Raw genomic sequence first — 24311 nt, 5'->3', positions numbered from 1 at the left:
AGAGTGAAAGCAGGCAAAAAAGCATGCAGAGAAACAGATGGACTACAGTCAGTAATTGTAGAACTATAAAGTGCTTCTATATGGTAAGTGGAGCTGATAAAATGGACAGTGAGTGTAGAAACAAGGAGGTGGTTTTAATGTTATGGCTGATCAGTGTATACACTCATTCTAAATTTGATGGCTGCAACACAATACAAAAAGTTGAGACAGGCATGTTTACCACTGTGTCACATCACCTGTCCTTAGTTCTGTAAGCATTTAGGAACTGAAGGCACTGATTGTTGCAGGTTTAAAATGAATTTAATCCCAGTCTAGCTTAATATAAAATGTAAGTTGCCCAACAGTTTAGGGTCTGGCTTATCGTATATTGTGTTTCATAACGTGCCATACATTTTCAATGGTTGACATATCTGGACTGCAGGCAGCCCAGTCTGGCACCTGCAGTCTGTTATTATGAAGCCATGAATGAGAAGTCATATAGATGGCAGCATATGTTGCTCTGAAATGAGTGTGTCACCCTCATAATTTTGTCTATAATATAATAAAGATGTATAATATGTACTGACTAAAAGTCATGCCTTAAAGCAACTGGAGCATGCAAAGCAGACCATCAAATTATTCACAATATACAAACATCCATAGACTAACTGAGATTAATTACAACACAAATCTGTGCTGGGTACCGGAACACAGTGGAATAAGTGGAAATGAAAAGGCGGATAAATTAGCCAAACAGATAATAATGCAAAATATAATGAACACAAAAATCCCTGCTACAGATATCAAGCCATTAATAAATAAATACGTTAAGGAAAAATGGCTGAGTGGGACACTCAGACAAACTCAAACTCCATGAGAGACATTCAAATATTAATAATAAGGCAATGATGCATCAAGGTAGATGAGTGGACCAAGTTATATACACAAGATATAGAATAGGTAACACAAAAATTACTCACCAGTACTTAAAAAAGGAGACAACTCCCCAACATGTAAAAGATGCCAAACACAGCTCACAATAAAACATATTCTGAGCGAATGCCCCAAATACACCAGAGAGAGACAACAGCTACACATACCTGGAACTGGTAAAGAAACCCTCAAGCAAGAAAACACAAGAACAATCCTAAACTTCCTGGCAGGAACATAAATGAAAACATAAATATAAATAGAGAAATAGAAACAAGAAAAAAAAAGACTTAATCATGCCATAAATAAACAATTGTGTATAAAGTGGAGTAAAACTCAAATAAATAAATAACTAAAGATGTTAATAGAAGGGATAGATGAGTTACCCCTCCCATTGGTACTAATACACCCCCATGCCATTACATGTTTTGCATTCGAAACAATACAAGTTTTGTTACTCATTTATAGACTGACTGACTGCATGAAACAATTTGATCTTCAATGGACATGTGAAAAACACAGTACAGGTTTTAAATGTGGATTAGTTTGTCTAAGCTTAAGCCCAAATGGTTATAAGAATGTTAGACTGTAGAGGGTGAAATCCCTAAATTCCTGGCTATTAAGCTTTGGCAATTTGTTAATGCTCTCTTTATACCCATTGATGACAGCATCTCCTGTTACCTGTTCACCTATGATAAGTTCCAAAACAGATCGTTCTACAAACTACTCAGTCTTTTTTCGCACCCCTTGTTTGTGTTGCAGGCATCAAACCATGAATTAGCATATGTTCACATCATCAATGTATTTACAAGTATAAAAGAGTTAACATGAATTAATGCTTTTTTGTTTTATTTGCATTTTACCTACAGAAAGCTTTTTGTATTGCACAGATAAATACAGTGGGGGAAATAAGTATTTGGTCCCCTGCTGATTTTGTAAGTTTACCCCCTTACAAAGACTTGAACAGTCTATAATTTTTATGGAAGGTTTATTTTAACAGAGAGAGACAGGATATCAACAAAAAATCCAGAAAAAAACATTAAATAAAAGTTATAAATTAATTTGTATTTAATTAAGGGAAATAAGTATTTGATCCTCTACCAACCAGCAAGAATTCTGACCCTCACAGACCGGCCTGTCCCTGTATAAAAGACTCCTGTCACAGAATCAGTTTCTTCCGTTCAAATCTCTCGACCACCATGGGCAAGACGAAAGAGCTATCAAAGGATGTCAGGGACAAGATTGTAGACCTGCACAAGGCTGGAATGGGCTACAAGACCATCAGCAAGAAGCTTGGTGAGAAAGAGACCACTGTTGGTGCGATAATTCGAAAATGGAAGAAATACAAGATCACAGTCAATCACCCTCACTCTGGAGCTCCATGCAAGATCTCACCTGGTGGGGTAAGAATGATTCTGAGAAAGGTGAGGTCAGTCCAGAATTACACGGGAGGAGCTTGTCAATGATCTCAAGGGAGCTGGGAGCACAGTCACCAAGAAAACCATTAGTAACACACTTCGCCGTAATGGATTGAGATCCTGCAGTGCCCGCAAAGTCCCTTTGCTCAAGAAGGCTCATGTACAGGCCCGTCTGAAGTTTGCCAATGAACACCTGAATGAAAGCTTGGGAGAATGTGATATGGTCAGATGAGACCAAAATTGAGCTCTTTGGCATCAACTCCACTCGCCGTGTTTGGAGGCAGAGAAATGCCCAGTGAGGATGGTGTTCTTGGGGTCATATCCAGCATTTCTCTGCTCCCAGCTCCCTTGAGATCATTGACAAGCTCCTCCCGTGTAATTCTGGACTGACCTCACCTTTCTCAGAATCATTCTTACCCCACCAGGTGAGATCTTGCATGGAGCTCCAGAGTGAGGGTGATTGACTGTGATCTTGTATTTTTTCCATTTTCGAATTATCGCACCAACAGTGGTCTCTTTCTCATCAAGCTTCTTGCTGATGGTCTTGTAGCCCATTCCAGCCTTGTGCAGGTCTACGATCTTGTCCCTGACGTCCTTTGATAGCTCTATGGTCTTGCCCATGGTGGTCGAGAGATTTGAACGGAAGAAACTGATTCTGTGACAGGAGTCTTTTATACAGGGACAGGACTAATTTGTGTGCCTCATGGGCACATAACCGGTCTTTCCCTTAATTAAATACAAATTAATTTATAACTTTTATTTAATGTTTTTTTTTCTGGATTTTTTTGTTGATATTCTGTCTCTCTCTGTTAAAATAAACCTTCCATAAAAATTATAGACTGTTCAAGTCTTTGTAAGGGGGTAAACTTACAAAATCAGCAGGGGATCAAATACTTATTTCCCCCACTGTATGTTTTGTTTTGTTGACTTAAATGTATGTTTTTTGTGTGCATATAGGGACTTTAGCAACACAGAGACACTATGCAGTGAATACAAATATTACTGTGAAACTTGTTGTAGCAAGCAAGAGGCCCAGAAACGGTACGTGACTTTATTTAACTTAACTAGGTGGGGCGGTCCTGGTCCTTTCTGCAGTGCATGCAGAATTATGTCAGGCATTACCTTTCTGAAATAACAGTGGAGTTTCAGTCTTTCAGTCTGTCTGAGATGAGCTCTGGCACATAGAACTTGGTCACATGTCTACATAGAATGGATGTATGCCTTTTCATAATGAATTTTGGGTTGCGTTTTTTAGATGCAGTAGAAGTCAAATAGTTCAAACTTCACACATATTTAACAGTGGGTTCTGGCCTTGTCTTAAACGGACAGAGATTTCTCTGGATTTCCTATTTTTTTTACAATATTATATACAGTATATAATTAAACATCTAAATTATTTGCAATATTCCACACAAATGCAGATTCGTCTCGTATTCGCACTGTGATGATGTTTTACCACACTGCTCAAGCCGAGCTCTAAACAAAGCAGCAGCTGCGCACACGTTGAGCTTAAGGGTACACATTTTTTAATGAAGTAATGTTTAATGCTGAAATGTTGAAAGAAATGTTGAGTTTTAAAGATTTTGAGTTTAGAGGATGCTGCGTTACAAGGTACCACTGTAGTTCTTTCTTAACAACAATAACAAATAACAAATGTAGTTCACAAGTGTAATTTGTGAAGATCTTTCTGTAAAACAGTGGGCTTGGTGATACAAAAACCAGGTGAGCATGTTTAATATACAGTACATTAAGTAATCTGGAGTCTTGCTTACAACATGAAAATGAATACACTTCTTGTAAGTTGATGTGCTGGGTTAGTTCATTTATTTTGCTCACTTCAAATTTGTGTTAAATAAACTTGTAATAATAAAAATAACTTGTATGTATTCTGAACATGTGTGATGTGTTTCCAGCATGCGAGTAAAGAAGCTGCCAATGATCCTGGCTCTGCACCTTAAGCGCTTTAAGTACATGGAGCAGTTGCAGCGCTACACAAAGCTAAGCTATCGCGTCGTCTTTCCACTAGAGCTGCGCCTCTTTAACACATCTGCCGATGCCGTCAACCTTGACCGCATGTACGACCTCGTGGCTGTGGTGGTTCACTGTGGCAGGTGCAAGAGCACACAGACACACACACACAAACAACATCAAATCTCAGAAACGTTGTACTGTTCTCATTATATGACTTTTATGATATTGAGCCATCTTCTACTCATCCATCCTTATTACCACTTCATCCTTGTTGAATCTAAAGCGTACTTGAAAACATTGCTACAGCACAGTTAGTAATACATCCTGGAAATGCTTACAGTCTATTGCACGGAATCACTTTCAACCCATCTATCTGCTCACTTGCAATTTTGAACAACCAATCCACCTACAGACATGCAAGTGGGAGGAATCCCATACAAACCCAAAGATTGTAGCCATAGGATAAGTTCAAACCCTGGTCCTCAGGGTCCTGGTGCTATGTGGCATTGACTCCACCAGCTCACCAATCATGCTACACTAATGCTAGTTCTGTAAGAATGAAACATGAAGGAGAATAGCATGGCCTAAGCCCTGCAATGAATTGGCACCCTGTCCAGGGTTGTTCTCTGTTGCACTCAGTTTTTCCCAGTAGAACTGGGAAAAATAGTATAGGGCAGTTGTAGCCTAGCGGTTAAGGTACTGGACTAGTAAGCAGAAGGTCACTGGTTCAAACCCCACCACTGTCAGGTTGCCACTGTTGGGCCCTTGAGCAAGACTCTTAACCCTTAATTGCTTAGACTGTAAGTCGCTTTGGATAAAAGCCGAAAATGTAAATGTAAACTGGATCCGCCACAACCCTGAACAGGAAAAAGCGATTGATGAAAGTAAAATGAAAATAACCAAGATGGGTGAACATACTAAACACAGGTCTTACACTGCCTTAAAAAGTATTCTATCTCTAATTTATTTTACATGTATTCAAGATCATTTTAAAAATAAATATAAGCATAGTTTTCAAGTTTATCAGAATCTGTCTAATGTCAAATCAAAATAATAAGTCAGAGCCTTTTAATAATTTACCACAAAATGTGACATTTAAAGAATATTTATATCACTTGTAATTTTAAGATAAGCCAGATGTCTGTATCAGCTGCTATTCAACGATATATGGCTAAGTGGGTAGCACTGTCGCCTCACAGCAAGAAGCTCCTGGGTTCGATCCCCAGGTGGGGCGGTCCGGGTCCTATCTGTGTGGAGTTTGCATGTTCTCCCCGTGTCCGCGTGGGTTTCTTCCGGGTTCTCCGGTTTCCTCCCATAATCCAAAGACATGCAAGTGAGGTGAATTGGAGACACTAAATTGTCCATGACTGTGTTTGATATAACCTTGTGAACTGATGAACCTTGTGTAATGAGTAACTACCGTTCCTGTCATGAATGTAACCAAAAGTGTAAAACATGATGTTAAAATCCTAATAAACAAACAAACAAGGTCTACTAGTATCATGAAGAACTAATAACAAAAAAGTTAAAGATTATTCAAAACAAGTTAGGGATCCTAACATAGAGAACACAGATCTATCCACCTAGAGTTGTCCATCATAAAAATATTGATATAATATTAAATTACAGACACTGCTGTAGTTCGGCCACCCAACTTAACTTGCTGAACTAAACCCAAGGGCTGTTGTAAAACGTGTCGCAGAGGTTAGTGACTTTGACTGAAGGTAATAATGCTTATGAGCTTTTGTGGATTAGTTATCAAAAAAGCCAGCAAATAGGCCGCTCAGGTGGCGCAGTGGTAAAGTACACTAGCTCACCAGAGTTGGGGTTTCAAATACATCATATCGAATCTCAGCTCTGCCTTTCCGACTAGGTTGGGCGGCTGCATGAACAACGATTGGCTGTTGTTCAAGGTTAGAGGGTGAGAAAGTCGAATCATAGGTTCTCATAACTGGTGCAACTGTGGCCCCTGCTGGCTGACTGATGGTGCCTGCACAGGGCTGAGGAATAATGCTGATGGGGGTGTGGCCCTCTGTACACAGTGCGCGTCAAGTGTATGAACTCTGTACTGACTGTATGTACCGGAGGGGGCGCATGTCAGTTGAGAGGCATCCTCAGTCAGCGGTGAAGGGTCGAATCAGTATAGAGGACGCGCGTATTCAGGGTAATTGGACACGACTAGACTGGGGAAAAAAGAGGGGAAAAAATTTATTTTAAAAAAATAATAAAAAAGCCAGCAAATGCTCCCCAGTGATGTGGCAGAAAGTTGTGTCTGGAACTAAATGTGTGGGGTAAATCAGACAATACACATCAGCCAGGTGATACCATTACCACTATAAAATGTCAATGGTATCGGAATTCTTCAGCCAATATAAATAAACAGTGCAGAGAACAGTGAGATGGTCTCTTTCTGCCAAGAAGTTTGAACTCAAATGGGATTCATTAATCCAAACTTCACTGCCTGAATGGCCAAAGCTATCTGAAGCCCTCTCAAACATCTGTAATGACACCTTACAACAGTTGTACACTACTGCTAACCAGCTAACTGAATAAGCTTTTACTGAAATGTGTAAAAAGGGAATAGGCCACAATTGTTCCTTTAAATGGAAATGTAATAGCTTACAAATGGCAGTATTAGCTTCCAAATATATCACAGCCAGTACTAAATACATTCATTTATTCTTTCGTTGTCTGTTTTACCACTGCTTTATCCTACTCTGCTTTATCCAGGTTGCCAGTCCATCACAGGGCAAACACACACACTCACGCACACATTGAGGGCAATTTTAGTAGCTCCAATAAACCTGACTGCATGTCTTTGGACTGTGGAAGGAAACCGGAGCTCCCGGAAGAAACCCACACAGACACTGGGAGAACCACTCCACCTGGGAATTAAACCCAGAACCTTCTTGCTGTGAGGCGACAGTTTCTTTATAGTTTATTTTTCCTTTCTTTTTTTGGTCTTTACTCTGGTCCAGCTTAAAAATTTAAGTTCCTAGGCTGCTCAGGTGGCACAGCGTTAAAATACACTAGCACACCAGAGCTCGGATTTCAAATACATCATATCGAATCTCAGCTCTACTTGACGATTGGCTGTTGTTCAGGGTGGGATGAGCCTGACCAGGGCTCCTCATAACTGATGCAATTACGACCTGCGCAGAGTTGAGGTATAATGCTGATCAGCGTGTGGCTCTCCGCATATGAACTCGCCTCATGCAGAAGCAATCGGTACTGCTCACATGTCGAAGGGGGCGCATGTCAGTTGCAAAGCTCTTCTGTCAGGAATGGAGGGTAGTATCGGTATAGGTGAGGCGTAATGCAACCAGGGTAATTGGCTACGACTAGATTAGGGGAAATTTAAGTTCCTAGACAAATAGACAAATACCAATCACAGATCATTTAATTTTCATACTGACCCTGAAATAATAAACTGTTGATTCTTATAATGCTGTTTGTGTACAGTAAACATTAGTTGTCAAGTCCATATGCATAACTCCCTCTCTTTCTCTCTGTATGACTGCATTGTTTCTCTTGTTACAGTGGACCGAATAGAGGACACTACATAACTATAGTAAAGAGTCATGGTTTCTGGTTGCTGTTTGATGATGATATTGTGGAGGTATGTGTATACACTTGGGTATTGCATATTTGCAAAAATACAAGCTTTCAGTAAATTTGCTACATGAACTGCTTTATGATGTATAATTTACTCCTCTCTCTCCCTCTCTTTTTCTCTCTCTCACAGAAAATTGATGCACAGGCTATAGAGGAGTTTTACGGTTTGACTTCTGACATCTCTAAAAATTCTGAGTCAGGATACATTCTTTTCTACCAGTCCCGAGAGTGACATAAAAGCATGAAGAAAAAGCACTTTGACATAACTGAAAGAGGATGAAAGGAAATTCACAAAATGTAGTGTGTTCATGAACTTCACAATCCACACGACTCCCTTCTATCGCATGGAGGACCCATTACTAATATCTGTGCCAAAAGAACCCAACACTACATTTCCCAGAATTCACACCTGCACTCTAGGGAGAAGGAGCACTCTCCTTCAAAGTCACCTGCATACGCAAGGCACTTTATGAACAAAAATATCAACACTGACAGCGTCAAACACTAAAGGACGTTTAATAAAGGAATCAAATCACTAGAGTTTGCACATCGAGTGTCAAGGACAGTCTGGAACTGCAGGCCTTCACTCACAAACCTGAAACATGAGTCACAATGTGTGTATGAATAGAATATTTTAATGAATAGTTTGTGCATTGTGTGTACATGTGAAGTCATTCAAACCTTGAATCACTTCCAAGTAATGTTTCCAGTAACATAACTGAGAAATCTAAAGCCTTTTATTTCCCTAAAGTAGTTTATTACCAGAATCTAGTTTAGACAGTATTTTATTTATTTCCCTCCTCCTTTTTTGCGCTCCCACTTTAGTCATCTCCAATTCCTTCATGTTGGGATCATGCTGCTAGCACCATTCACCCTTGCTGAGGGCTGGGACTATGAAGTACCCCTGCTGACAAGTGCGTAGTCACCGTCCGCTACACAGCAGAGGCCACAATTGTACTGCGTCTATAAATTTTTTGACTTCATCACTTTCATACAGGCACAACCAATCATGATCGGGTGGGCGCCAGGTCTTATGTAAGGCCACTCGAGTGCCTCAGATACGGTATTCTACCTGTTTGCGTTTTGTTTCATTTTTTCCTTCTAGTACCATAGTACCATGCATTAAAACGAGTGTTCATAATTGTCTTCATTGTTTAATGTTGTGTATGGGCAGATCCAATCAAAGCTGGTTGTATGAAAGTTGTACTGATAGTTTATCATTTTCATCTTTAACTCATGAGTATGATTTGCATCTAACCAAAGTGCATGTAAATATGGATCTTTCTAGTTTAACAACATAAAATGCTTGATTTGTACAACCCCAAATCAGAAAAAGTTGGGACAGTATAAAAAATGCAAATGAAATAAAAATGCAGTGTTCCTTACATTTACTTTGACTTTTATTTGATGACAGAAAGTTTGAACTTCATTTCATTTATTAACAAACATCCATTCCTGCATTTCAGGCCTGCAACACATTACAAAAAAAGTTGAGATGGGGGCAATTTAGTGCTAGTAATGAGGTGAAAAAACTATGCTAAATTATGATGTGATTCCAAACAGGTGATGTCAACAGCTGATTATAATCATGGTTTGGTACAAAAGCAGCATCCAGGAAAGGCTGAGTCTATGATGAGCAAAGATGATCAGAGGATCTCCAGTTTGTCAACAAATATGTGAGAAAATGATTGAAATGTTTAAAAACAATGTACGAATGAAATGAAAAGATTATGAATATGAATATGAATGAAAGATTGGAAGGAATTTGCATATTTCTCCTTCCAAACTGAACGTCCGTGATCTTCGATCACTCAGACGACACTGCATCAATAACCACATGGGTGAGGGATTACTTTGGCAAACCTTTGTCAAGCACTACAATACAGAGTTACATGCACAAATGCCACTTAAAACTTTACCGTGCAAAAAAGAAGCCTTTAACCATATGGACCATCACACAGTGGAAACGTGTATTGTGGTCAGATAAATCAGCATTCCAGGTCTTTTTTGGGAACAATGGATGCCGTGTGCTCTGGACCAAAGATGAAAAGGAGCATACAGACTGTGATCAGCAACAAGTCCAAAAGCCAGGTTCTGTCATGGTATAGGGTCGTGTCCGTGCCCTTGGCAAAGGTCATTAACACTTCTGTGATGGCAGCAATAATGCAGAAAAGTACATTGAGATCTTAGAGCAACATATGCTGCCTTCAAGACGTCATCTTTTCCAGGGACCTCCATGCATTTTTCAACAAGACAATGCAAAACCACATGCTGCACACATTACAAAGGCATGGCTGTGGAAGAAGAGGGTACGGGTACTGGACTGGCCTGCCTGCAGTCCTGACCTGTCCCCAATAGAAAATGTGTGGAGAATTTTTTAACGAAAAATGCGACAACGACGACCCTGTACTGTTACACATCTTAAGACGTGTTTGCAGGAAGAATAGGACACTAAATCACTTAGTATCCTCGGTTCCAAAACTTTTTTTTTTCTTCAATATCTCAGGTTCATCCTGTCTGCAATCAAATAAAAGTCAAAGTAAATGTAAGAAACTCTGTGTTTCTTTATTATTTGCATTTTCCATGCTGTCCCAACTTTCTGATTTGGGGTTGTAAATAAATCATCAGTGCTATTTCCAGTATAATTAATAATACAAAAAATTGCAATGCTAATGATAGTAATTATTGTCAAAATCACATTGGATTTGGAGTCTGTCCTAGAAAGACTAGGCACAAAACAGGAATTTACCCTGAACCGAAACATAGTTATTCACAGTGCATCACACACTAACTCATTCCCACAGATGTATACATTGGGGCACCTTAGAGTAGATCAGAATAAAGTAGGTACCAAAGAGTAATGAATAAATAATGGGATTTCACAAAACTGAACTAGCTCCCCTTGATCTTTAATTAAGTAGTAAGTAAAAGTGGTGACACACTTGAAGCAGATTTGCAAATCAAAAAAGTATTCCATCAAGTAGTGGCTTCTAAACAATGGTAGGCTCTGAAAGATATTTGCTTGGGAAACTGTGCGACCTTTTGTGTGCACTTTTAGATGCTTTTATTCACCTACAAGACATTTTTCATTTAGGAGCACCTCAAAGGTTTCCTTTTTACATTAAACAGCCGATATTTTTAGCTGATAATAACTGTGTCCATCTTTAAGGTCAAATTTAATGTGTTTTTTTGCTGAAATTTGGATTTTTTTTCACCTCTGGAAGCTTAGGCAGGGGTAGCTTAGTGGTGAAGGTGCTGGACTAGTGATCCTGAGCAAGGCCCTTAACCCTGTAATGCTTGCATTGTATTCAATCACAACTGTAAGTCACTTGGATAAAAGCATGTGCTAATGCTGTAAATGTAAATGGTAACTGTACCTGGAGGCATGTCCAGTTATGATTTACATTTCAATCAACACTAGTTTGAATGCAACACTTGTTTTTAACCAGCTTTGATGAATAAGACCCAATGTTCCAACATTTTTATTTTTGCAACTTCACAACTTAGTGATGACACAGCAGCTCAATTCGCTGATTTCAAATAGCGGCTTTCGTTCATTTATTTTTAACCAGTCCAATTAAAATTGACTGACAGTGTCTGGTTCTTAGATTACTATTTGGAACATAAATACTTATAACAGTAATCCATACAATGCAAAAGCAGGTCATGGATATCTGTACACACAAAGCAAGAATGTGATATTTCATTATAATTGGCCACTAGGGTGCCCAGGTGGCGCAGCAGGATATTCTGCTAGCACACCAGGACCAAGTTTCTAAACTCCTCGGTTCGAAACTAGGTGTTGCCACCGGTCGACTGGGCGCCATATGTGGGCATAATTGGCAGTGCCTGCAGCATATACTAATTGGCCACCATATCTGCAGGGTGGGGGCCGGACTATGTGTGAGTGGGTCTTCATACGCTGTGTAAGGACCCTGATTGGCGGAAAAGACGCCTGTGCAGAATGCAGGGGCAATAAGAGGAGGGCTGTGTCGGAAGAGGCGTGTACAGCGATGTGCTCTCCTTGGATGCAATCTGGTATCTCTCAGCAGCGGAAGACAAAATGGAGTGCGCTAAATGTGGAGGAAAATGGGGAGAAAATGCATTTAAAAAAAAAAGCAGTCATGAGCCATCCATAGGTTAATCCTCCTAGATTAGTCATCTCATAGGCTTAGTGGGTAGCACTGTCGCCTCACAGAGAGAAGGTCCTGGGTTCGATTCCCAGGTTGAGCAGTCTCCGTGTCTGTGTGGGTTTCCTCCGGGAGCTCCAGTTTCCTTCCACAGTCCAAAGACATGCAAGTGAGGTGAATTGAAGATACAAAATTGTTCATGACTGTGTTTGACATTAAGACTTGAACTGATAAGTCTTGTGTTACCTGTCCTGTCATGAATGTAACCAAAGTCTGTAAAACATGACGTTAAAGTCCTAATAAATAAATAAAATAGTCATCTTATATACACTACTACATGGGTGCATTTTTTTTTTAAATGTAAAGATGTGTGTGTGTGTGTGTGTGTGTTTACCATAACTTTTACTGCGACTCATGAGCTTTGCCATGTTATGTATGTGGACATTCCATATTATTAATTTTAGCAGCTTTAGTCACAGCGATTGCTTCCAACATCGTTGCAACAGTTTGGGGGAAAGGTCTGACTGAATTGGCACGAATCCACAGATGCCCAAAATCTTGTAAAGATTTGTTTGATTATTAGGATTTTACCATCATCATGGTTACATTCATGACACAACAGGTGGTTACAGGTTACACATGATTCATCAGTTCAAGTTCAGTGTCAAACACAGTCACGGGCAATATTGTATCTCTAGTTCACCTCACTTGCATGTCTTTGGACTGTTGGATGAAACCAGCGCTCCTGAGGGAAACTCACACAGACACAGGGAGAACATGCAAACTCCACATAAAAAGCACCCAGACCGCTCCACCTGGGAATCACACCCAGGACCTCAGAGCCACTGTGCTGCCTGAAAAATCTTGTAAAATATTCCCAGCAGTGGAAGCTGCAATGGTCAGGTCCATATTAATTCCTATTAATATGATTGGTTTTGTTTAGATGTGCACATACTTTCAAGCATATAGCGTATTTCTCACCAGGCCCAGATTTTAATGGGGATTCCTGATTTTATGATAAGCCGAATTAAAATGGCCTATTGCTGCTATTTATCATCATGCTACATAAAATGATCTGAGGTTAACATAGTTCATCCTGCTTACATCAGCAAGAGACAGTGAGAGGCAGAATAACTTTTATAATATTTCAGCTATTGTAAAACTTGTCCAATCAAGCCAGTTTTCAGGGACAGACCTAGGTTCTGCTTTGCTCTGCCGTAAGTAACATGTCTTTTCTAACTGCCTTTTAAGACCGAGGCTTTCTTTGTCAGTGCTGTCGCATTGGAAACTGGTTCAAGGCAGTTCATTCCATTTTTGAGCGTGCATGGGAGTCAGCCCCGCTGGTTAAAGATGTGGTTAAGATGAGTAAGCCTGGCTGTTTTTCACTTTGTGTAGGGAACCTCTTCAACCCATAAGGCTGTGGGTTTTCATTTTAAATTAACCAACCTTATCAAGTTGTATCAGGTGTGCCTCATGTTTAGTTACATTTACAGCCATACGATCAGCCATAACATTAAAACCACCTCCTTGTTTCTACACTCACTGTCCATTTTATCAGCTCCACTGACCATATAGAAGCACTTCGTAGTTCTACAATTACTGACTAGTCCATCTGTTTCTCTGCATGCTTTGTTAGCCCTATTTCATGCTGTTCTTCAATTGTCAGGACCCCCACAGAGCAGGTATTATTTGGGTGGTGGGTCATTCTCAGCACTGCAGTGACACTGACATGGTGGTGGTGTGTTAGTGTGTGTTGTGCTGGTATGAGTGGATAAGACACAGCAATGCAGATGGAGTTTTTAAACACCTCACTGTCACTGCTGGACTAAGAATAGTCCACCAACCAAAAATATCCAGCCAAAAGCGCCCCGTGGGCAGCGTCCTGTGACCACTGATGAAGGTCTAGAAGATGACCAACTTAAACAGCAGCAATAGATGAGCGATTGTCTCTGATTTTACATCTACAAGGTGGACCAACTAGGTAAGAGTGTCTAATAAGTGGACAGTGAGTAGACATGGTATTTAAAAACTCCAGCAGTGCTGCTGTGTCTGATTCACTCATACCAGCACAACACACACTAACACACCACCAACATGTCAGTGTCAATGCAGGGCTGAGAATGATTCACCACCTAAATAACACCTGCTCTGTGGGGGTCCTGACCATTGAAGAACAGGGTGAAAACAGGCTAAAAGGTATGTAGAGAAATAGATGGACTACAGTCTGATCAGTGTAAATCCTGCAACACTGGCCTAGGGTTGCCAGATTGCTACACTGGTTTTCATTTCAAAATCCATCAAAATGCATGGAAAACCTCCCATAAATACACATGAAAAGCAGCCCATGTTTAGCATTTCAACAGTATTAAACCAGTTAAAGCCAACATTACCTACTAATGAAGTGCTGATTTCTTAAAATGTATCACATCCCCATTGGACTCTGGAGCATCAAATTCATTTTCATGAATTATGTTTTATCATCTCACTGTCTTTTTTTATTTGCCTTTAAATCCTTGACTGGAAAGAAGGTTAGATAAGTGTGTCTGATTGCTTTTAAGTAGGGCTTGAAAAACACTATGTGTTGCTGGAAACCAAACACAACAAGAATACAGTCCAGTGACCACAAAAACATTCCTGTGGTGGTACTGGCTGAGTCAGAGAGAAGAGTAAGAGATGATGGTAAAGTAAAGCATTGTGTTTGTGGCTGCTTCTGGACTTCAGAGTCGGCATTTACAGTGAATTTGCTGGGTAGTGTTACTGGGAAAGTGCTAAATCACCCCTGGGTGTTTTCCATTTTCCTTCTTTTTATCCTTCGATCATTTACATGATTACATCTTCAGTGCTGTAGAATTGCCTGCACTTCTAGTCATAACAAAGTCAGGCAAGATTGCAAGTATTATACCTGTACAGTTTTCAACCAAATGCCTGTCAATGCAATACAGTTTTTATTCATTCAATGTCTGTTTTACTACAGATTTATCCTATTCAGGGTCATGGTGGGTCTGATTAAGTGGGTGAAAGGCAGAAAAAAACCCAGACAGGTCAACAGTCACACACACACCCAGGGCAATTTTGGTAGCTGCATTTAACCAGGCTGCATATGTTTGGGTTTGTGAGAGAAAACCAGAGCATTCGGAGGAAACCCACTGGACCACTCCAAAGAAGCTGGAGCACTCCATGTAGGAATCGAACCAGGACCTTCTCACTGTGAAGAAACACCCTCAATACAGTTTTGCATTTATTCATGTTAGTAAACACTTCGTCCTAGTTCCAGAAACACTGGACAGTATGGTGTGCATTCATCCATTTAGTCCCAATTTAGAGCAGACAAATTACCTGCTACATGTTGTTGTGAGGTAGATGAAAAGTGGTTCCTGGAAAACCCACATTATTAAAAGCTTGATGGACGAATTTAAGAGAACTAAACATTTAAACAACATTTTACAAAGCACAAGGGGTCAAATATGAACCACACTGCTGCAAAAAAGCTTATTATTCTCTACAGTTGAGGCCTCAGCTTTTAAGTCCTGCATTTTATGAAGTCTAAGCTGTCAAGCAAACAAGTCAATTCCTAGTAAGAACTGAAAGAGCCTGAAACTACTACTATGTGCTCTCGGGATTTGTATTAAGTACAACAATACAATTATTTGAAATGAATGTAGTATGAAATTAATTATGCTGTCAGTGGGCCTGATTGTTCCTCTTCTATTGTGCATCTCCAGCTGCACATTTCTAGTTTTGCTTCCGTTTACCCCTTCTATTATTTATTTTTTCTGCTTTCCTTTATCTATATTCTTTAACTACTGACACACTTTTCACTACATCTGCTCATTCAAGGTTGCATGATTTGATCTGTGTGTGTCTGTGTAATGTGGGATTGTAGAGTAAGTTGTATAAGAATCAAACCATGTGTCTGTCCTTGCCAACTATGTCAAGTTAGTCATTCTATAAGTTTATTTTACTTGTAGACAGATGTGAAGAAAGAACTGAAGGAAGATGTGCTGAATAAAATACCCCACATCATGTTCAATTTATTTTTTAAATAAGAGTAGTAAGTTTATTTGTGATTTCATGGTAAAAGTGCATTTGGTGATGATCTGATACAGTGGAATTTGTTTAACTATTTAATTTATGCATTTTTTCACTTTTTTTCCTAATGTAGCATAGCCAATTAGTCTGCCACTGCTGGGGACCCCAATCGCATCCAAGGCGGGTATATTTGCCTGACCCACGCTCTTTCCAACGTGTGCACAGGCCCCTGACCCCTTCTTATTTGCCCATATTGGATTTGCATGTGAGGCCATTGATTTCCCCCTTACTACTGTACAGGCGTGTTAGGCTACTAACCAGGGTCCTTACACAGCGTCATAGACCCCACCCCCTTTTTAGTTCAGTCTTTTCCCACCCAGCAGACTAGTGGCCAGTTGTGCTTACTAGGGGGCACCCAGCTGAACCCCGGAGAGTTCAGAATCCCAACACTGGTGTGCTAGCGGAATATCCCGCTGCGCCACCTGGGTGCCTACAGTGACATTTGTAAAATGTATATTGCCTTTGCTAAAGTACACATAAACATGCAAGGTTGTGGCCCATACACATGTGGGTTGAATAAACTATTTTATTTAGCCATGTGTTGATTAGAGGAAGGCTGAGTACAGATGATATAGGTCTTTTTAATGCTCACATGGATGGTTGCTGTGGTTAATAAGGGTTCTATCTATATGGAAAATATGTTCGTATGCCAAGTGATGGCTTTGATGAAAGGGGTCATCTTTAATGTTGCCAGCACCCTTCCTGACCCTACCTTTGTAACTGTCCTTAAGTAAAAGCAGATTATCTAATCGACTCTACTACTGTTAATTTGTTTTCATTCTGAACCTGTAGACAAATTCCCCAAGCTGATATATTATACAAAACAAAACAATACAAATCATTTGTATTTTCTACAGTGATATGCTATGAACTTAACTAAAGAAACCCATTTGGACAAAATATGCCACAGTCAACTCAGTCACCTCAGTTACCTGGGATCAGGTCTAATCTGAGATTTCTGAGGAAACTGGCTGCTTATTGTGGTAAATGTTTAAATCCCTCAACACGTGAGCTGAGTTGTGAGTATTTATTATTGAGATCTAGTGCCCTCTGTTGATCGTAGACTGTCATTACCGTATGTACAGTATTTGATCATGCTGGCCATAAAGCAATTTTTGTCATTGTCTATGATCTTAGCTTGTATTGTATTTGATTGTATTAAAATTGATCTTGTGATGCCACAGCAGACCTTGGTGTCTTACAGCTTCAAAAACCTGGGTTTGATCCTCAGTGCCTCTCTCTGCATAAAGCCTCTCTACATGTGTTTCTTCTGGATATTCTGGTTTCATCTGACCTTCCAAAAAAATGCCAATAGGTGAGTGAGTAGTTGTGTGATGGAATGGTGTAATGCAGGGACATTTCTATGGGTGGCGCTGAATTAAGAATTGCCCATCAGAAGAAATCATTATGTTATAGTTTGTTTTTTTTAATGCATTTTCTCCCTTTTGCTTGCGATTTTTAGCGCATCCAATTTTTACCCAATTGTATTATGCTTCCTCTCTACTGGTGCTGACCCCCGCCCCGACTGAGGAGAGCGAACGGACACACGCCCCTTCCAACACGTGAGCAGTAGCCGACTGCATCTTTTCACCCTCACGAGGCGAGTTCATATGCGGTTCAGCCTTGTGCACGGAGAGACACACCCTGATCAGCATTATTCCTTAACTCTGTGCAGACGCCATCAATCAGCCAGCAGAGGTCGTAATTGCATCAGTTATGAGGTCCCTATCCGGCTCACTCCCTGGATATACAACAGCCGAATGTTGGCAGAGCTGAGATTCGATACAATGTATTTGAAATCCCAGTGCTGGTGTGCTAGCGTATTTAACCGCTGCGCCACCTGAGCAGCCCATGTTATAGGTATTTTTTGAGCAATAATAGATCAAAGATGCACTGTATTCTTATTGGTCATTTCAGTGCTCCTTCTTTACATTATTGCCAAACCACTAAGCTTCTTCACACATGCGGTACCAACTTGTTTAAGTGAACTGCTAAACCTGTTTGTAGCTCGTTGCTCTCAGCAATCCAAGTAAAACTGTTTATACTTTTAATTCTGGTTCATTTTTTTCATTGGTTCTTATAAGTTAGTAGTATTGCATTATTTCACAGTTGAGGTTGAATGTTTTGCATGCTGCATGTTTTTATTAAGTTATCAGCTCAGTTATTGACCACTAGCTAATGATTAGCAGGCTAGCTAGCCAGCTCCTCTATAAATATTCTCTCAAATAAATGTTTATTTAATAAGCACTACATAATTTCTCTTGAAAAATCAGCATCCTTTCTTGTCTACTCTCTGTTGAAGCCACTTCTGGTGCTTGCAGACACAATAAAATAGTATATTACTGTACGTAATGAAATTGCTGTGACGACAGCAATGTTGCTCATGACCAATGACCTGCCCACTGATGCAGAGCTTTCTGCAGTATGAAAATGTATTCAGAAGTCCAAAGAGGTCTTCTCCATATTGCGTAGACTGTATGTCACAGCACTCACCGATAATGTGTCATCAGCTGCATGTGAAAGCTCCTTTTCTACCTTGTCCCACGTTCTCACTCCTCTCCACAGATTACTGCGACATTCAAGGACTGGTGTTGTAATTAATTTCTCCACAGAAATGACTGCATTGAGCTTTTTACATCATTTTAGAGCTCAATGCAGCATTCAACAGGTAGCAAGTGTGATTTCATTGCACTCAGAATAGGCAAACAGAAAAATCTTTATACTGTCTCCATTAGCTTATAATAAAAAACAACTTTGACTTTTATTTGGTTGCAGACAGGATGAACCTGAGATATTTCATGTTTTGTCTGCTCAACTTTATTTCATTTATTAATAAACATTCATTCCTGCATTTCAGGCCTGCAACACATTCCAAACAAATTTGGGACAGTAAAGCATTTATTTTCCGGAGCACATGACGTCCGTTTTTCCAAAAAAGACCTGGAATGCTGATTCATCTGACCACAATACACCTTTCCACTGTGTGATGGTCCATCCTAGATGCCTCTGAGCCCAGAGAAGTCGACGCCGCTTCTGGACATGGTTAACATAAGGCTTCTTTTTTGCACAGTAAAGTTATAAGTGGCATTTGTGCATGTAACTCTGTATTGTAGTGCTTGACAAAGGTTTGCCAAAGTAATCCCTCACCCATGTGGTTATATCAGCTATTGTTGAGTGGCAGTTCTTGATGCAGTGCCGTCTGAGTGATCGAAGATCACGGGTGTTCAGCTTAAGCTTGCGCCCTTGGCCTTTAGTCACTGAAATTCCTACATATTCCTTGAATCGTTTAATGATATTATGAACTGTAGAGGGAGAAATATGCAAATCCCTTCCGATATCTCCTTGAGGTTCATTGTGTTTAAAAAATTTCAATCATTTTCTCACACATTTGTTGACATACTGGAGATCCTCTGATTATCTTTGCTCATCAAAGCCTTTCCTGGATGCTGTTGTACCAAACCATGATTACAATCACCTGTTGACATCATCTGTTTGGAATCACATAATTATTTATTTTTTTCACCTCATTACTATTGCCCCCGTCTCTACTTTTTTTTAAATGTGTTGCAGACCTGAAATGCAGGAATAGATGTTTATTAACAAATGAAAAGAAGTTGAGCAGACAAAACATGCAATTTCTTGGGTTCAAACTGTCTGCAATCAAATAAAAGTAAAATTAAATGTAAGGAACACTGCATTTTTATTTTATTTGCATTGTCCATACTGTCCCAACTTTTTCTGATTTGGGGTTGTATCTTTATTGATATTTAGCTACCTATCAGTTGCATTCTAAGAGTTCTATATTAATTTACACATGTGCACACACACAATTGTAACGAAATGAAAAAAAATAAATAATAATACTTAATTGCCTCTGCTAATCATATTGGGTCTAGACATTCTATACCAGGCAGAACTATCCAGGTTCATCATATGGGCACTGCTGCCTGACCCTGGGCATTCTGTTCTGTTGTAGCCTACTGATGATCCAAACCAAATTTGCTCACAAGTTTTCATCTCTACTTCATACAAATGCTCATCATAGAATTGAAATCTAAATTTTACAGAGTTTAATTATTCTTTCTTTTTTTCACAGGGCAAAGGCCCTGGCCTTCCCTAAAAACTGCATGCTGTAATTGTATTCTGTTTGCCCCTTTTTCAAAATAAACTACAGTATGTCCTTGTTTACATATTCAATTGCATGTCTACAAAGAAAAATAGGAAACAATAACACAAAAGAAAATTGGTGAAAACTGAGGCATCACAACACTCGCTACTCAGTCCACCAATGTGCAATAACTAATAAAAAAAAAAAGATAGAGAAAGGAGTTCAGTATATGCTGGGCAGTAATGACAAGGAATAGTGCATTCACTCTATCACTGACACAGCCCATGTCCAGTGTGGATTCGTCTGTAGGGATCAGGGCAATAAGGTTACGGTCCAGTGTGGTTACTCCGTGATGTACAAAGGCTGCCGCAAAACAGAGTGAGTTACCTTGAAAAGAGATCAACAAGTGCTTACAGCTGAGCAGGCAGAAACAAATGGTACCTGCCTCAGTGACGAGACACAGACACCATACAGCGCAAAGACAATTAGCCATCAAGCTAAAACCCAGGAAGAACAGCGTTTAAAAGAATCTTAGACGTTCAGTCATTAGCACTGATGATACACAGAGACTGTCTAATTAAAGCGAACGACACAGACCGTCATCTGCGCTTCCATGCCCCCTGCCAGCCATTAGTGGCAGCACAGTTGGACGTGATTGTGTAATCTGAGCCTACCGCTGATCCCACCCACAGTGCACAGTACCCTGTCCATGTGGTATTCCCAGCTTGTGCCTAGTGCTCCTGGAATCCACTTTAGGCCCAACGCTTTCCTGGAAATAAAGAATAATAAATAATAAGAGTACCATCATGTATCTAAACATGAAATTTGCCAGCTATGTAATTTTAGCAGATGTACTTTAATCCCTGCCTCTCTGGATAAGCAACTGATTATTTATTTATTATTTAATTACAAAATAATGAGACAAAAATTTAGTTAGGAAAGAGAAAGAGAACTCTTGAACCCTATCTAGGAGCAAAAACGCAGGGAGCAATCAAGCATTAATTTAGTGTTAACAGTTAAAAAGAAGATTTAAAATGAGATATTTATTAGAAAAAATGCAAATTTTGATTTAATGTAGATAATACATTTTTATTATAAATTTGAATTTTCTATCTAGACAATAAAACCTTCTTTTTGCCAGATATTTTTTATTCGCTCATCCACGTCTTTATGGACCTTGATTTGTGCACTGGTGCGCAGTCATGTTGGAACAGGAAGCGGCCATCCCCAAACTGTTCCCACAAAGTTGGGAGCATGAAATTGTCTAACATCTCTTGGTATGCTGAAGTATTAAGAGTTCCTTTCAACTAAGAGGCCGAGCCCAACTCCTGAAAAACAACCCCACACCATAATCCCCCCTCCACCACACTTTACACTCGGCACAATGCAGTCAGACAAGTACTGTTCTCCTGGCAACCACCAACCCCAGACTCGTCCATCAGATTGCCAGACGGAGAAGCGTGATTCGTCAACCCAGAGAACACAGCATTCGCTGACCCCGCTATGTCATTTTACAACCCCAATTCCAATGAAGTTGGGACGTTGTGTAAAACTTGAATAAAAACAGAATACGGTGATTTGCAAATCCTTTTCAACCCATATTCAATTGAATACACTACAAAGACAAGATATTTAATGTTCAAACGGATACACTTTATTGTTTTTTGCAAATATTCACTCATTTTGAATTTGATGCCTGCAACACGTTCCAAAAAAGTTGGGACAGGGGCATGTTTACCACTGTGTTACATCACCTTTCCTTTTACCAACACTCAGTAAGCGTTTGGGAACTGAGGACACTAATTGTTGCTTTGTAGGTGGAATTCATTCCCATTCTTGCTTGATGTACAACTTCAGTTGCTCAACAGTCCGGGGTCTCCGTTGTCGTATTTTGCGCTTCATAATGCGCCACACATTTTCAATAGGAGACAGGTCTGGACTGCAGGCAGGCCAGTCTAGTACCCGCACTCTTTTACTGCGAAGCCACGCTGTTGTAACACGTGCAGAATGTGGCTTGGCATTGTCTTGCTGAAATAAGCAGGGACGTCCCTGAAAAAGATGTTGCTTGGATGGCAGCATACCCATGTTACCAGTTACCCATGCCATGGGCACTAACACACCCCCATACCATCAGAGATGCTGGCTTTTGAACTTTGCGCTGATAACAATCTGGACAGTCCTTTTCCTCTTTGGCCTAGAGGACACGACGTCCATGATTTCCAAAAACGATTTGAAATGTGGACTCGTCAGACCACAGGACACTTTTCCACTTTGCGTCAGTCCATCTCAGATGAGCTCAGGCCCAGAGAAGCCGGCGGGTTTCTGGGTGTTGTTGATATATGGCTTTCGCTTTGCATTGTAGAGTTTTAACTTGCACTTGTAGATGGAGCAACAAACTGTGTTCACTGACAATGGTTTTCTGAAGTGTTCCTGAGCCCATGTGGTAATATTCATTACAGAATGATGTCGGTTTTTAATGCAGTGCCACCTGAAAGATCGAAGGTCACGGGCATTCAATGTTGGTTTTCGGCCTTGCCGCTTACTTGCACAGATTTCTCCAGATTCTCTGAATCTTTTGATGATATTATGGACTGTAGATGATGAAATCCCTAAATTCCTTGCAATTGCACGAGAAACGTTGTTCTTAAACTGTTGGACTATTTGCTCACGCAGTTGTTCACAAAGTGGTGAACCTTGCTTGTGAACGACTGAGCCTTTCGGGGATGCTCCCTTTATACCCAATCATGACATTTACCTGTTTCCAATTAACCTGTTCACCTGTGGAATGTTCCAAACAGGTGTTTTTTGAGCATTCCTCAACTTTCCCAGTCTTTTGTTGCCCCTGTCCCAACTTCTTTGGAACGTGTTGCAGGCATCAAATTCAAAATGAGTGATTATTTGAAAAAAAAAAAAGTTTATCCGTTTGAACATTAAATATCTTGTTTTTGTAGTGTATTCAGTTGAATATGGGTTGAAAAGGATTTGCAAATCATCGTATTCTGTTTTTATTCATGTTTTACTGTCCCAACTTCATTGGAATTGGGGTTGTACGTGGCCTACCACTTCATGGCTGAGTTGCTGTCATTCCCAATCGCTTCCACTGTTATAATACCACTGATAGTTGACTGTGGAATATTTAGTAGTAAGGAAATTTCACGACTGGACTTGTTGCACGGGTGGCATCCTATCACGGCACCACGCTGGAATTCACTGAGCTCCTGATAGTGACCCATTATTTCACTAATGTTTGTAGAAGCAGTCTGCATGCCTAGGTGCTTGGTTTTATACACCTGTGGCCATGGAAGTGATTGGAACACCTGAATTCAATGATTTGGATGTGAATACATTTGGCAATATAGTGTATATTGTAGGACTACAAAGTTGGAAAACAAAGGGTGCCGCAAAACAGAGTTCCTTGAAAAGAGATCAAGGAGTGCTTACATCTGATACCTGCATACATTTGAATTTTCTATCTAGACAATAAAACATTCTTTTGCCAGATATTTACATACATTTTTTATTTCATTCTAGATTAAAAAAAAAAAAAAACTCATCACACTATGACAAACATATTGTCTGAAATGCTCCACATAGTTTTGCAGTAGATTGATTATGTAATCATTAATGTTTAATCACTTTAACACATATTTATTATAGCACAAAAGGCTCAGGAACAGGTAGGTCCAAAACATACAGAGAAACCCTGGCCAAAAAGAAAGAATACACCATAAACGAGGTAAAAATCCACAACTGGACATTACTCACCCACCTAGGGGCAGTCACATACTGGCAAGGTAGGAGGAAAAACTAGACATGGGAGAATTCTACAGAAAATAACTCTTGTTAAGGTTCAAACACAAGTTCCTCAGCAATTTGGTATTGTACAGCACTTTCACTACCAGCTGCCAATTTCTATAGTTTAAGTTTAAAAAGTCATTTTCTTGGCATATGAACAATGACAACAGTGTGCTCACCTGCAAAAACATTAATATTTGGCATCAATAAATATTAATATTCACTAATAGCAGATTTTTTAGCTGAGCAGTCAGGGCATAATCGCAAAGCTTTTTT

At 39.9% G+C, this 24311-nt stretch overlaps 1 protein-coding gene across 1 annotated transcript in view; it reads left to right on the top strand.

The window, feature by feature from the left end:
• The window catches only part of usp46 (ubiquitin specific peptidase 46), a 30313-nt gene extending 21259 nt beyond the window's left edge, over positions 1-9054 (top strand). Inside the window, exons 6-9 of the mRNA XM_063001264.1 lie at positions 3285-3368; positions 4241-4438; positions 7839-7917; positions 8044-9054. Coding sequence (XP_062857334.1) covers positions 3285-3368; positions 4241-4438; positions 7839-7917; positions 8044-8145 — 463 coding nt within the window. The 3' untranslated portion in view covers positions 8146-9054. The remainder of the gene's footprint in view (positions 1-3284; positions 3369-4240; positions 4439-7838; positions 7918-8043) is intronic.
• Positions 9055-24311: the final 15257 nt, after the last annotated feature.

The sequence above is a fragment of the Trichomycterus rosablanca genome, chromosome 9 (assembly GCF_030014385.1).
Source record: "Trichomycterus rosablanca isolate fTriRos1 chromosome 9, fTriRos1.hap1, whole genome shotgun sequence".
In the NCBI taxonomy this organism is placed as follows: Eukaryota; Metazoa; Chordata; class Actinopteri; order Siluriformes; family Trichomycteridae; genus Trichomycterus; species Trichomycterus rosablanca.
This window is presented reverse-complemented; position numbering and strand designations above follow the sequence as displayed.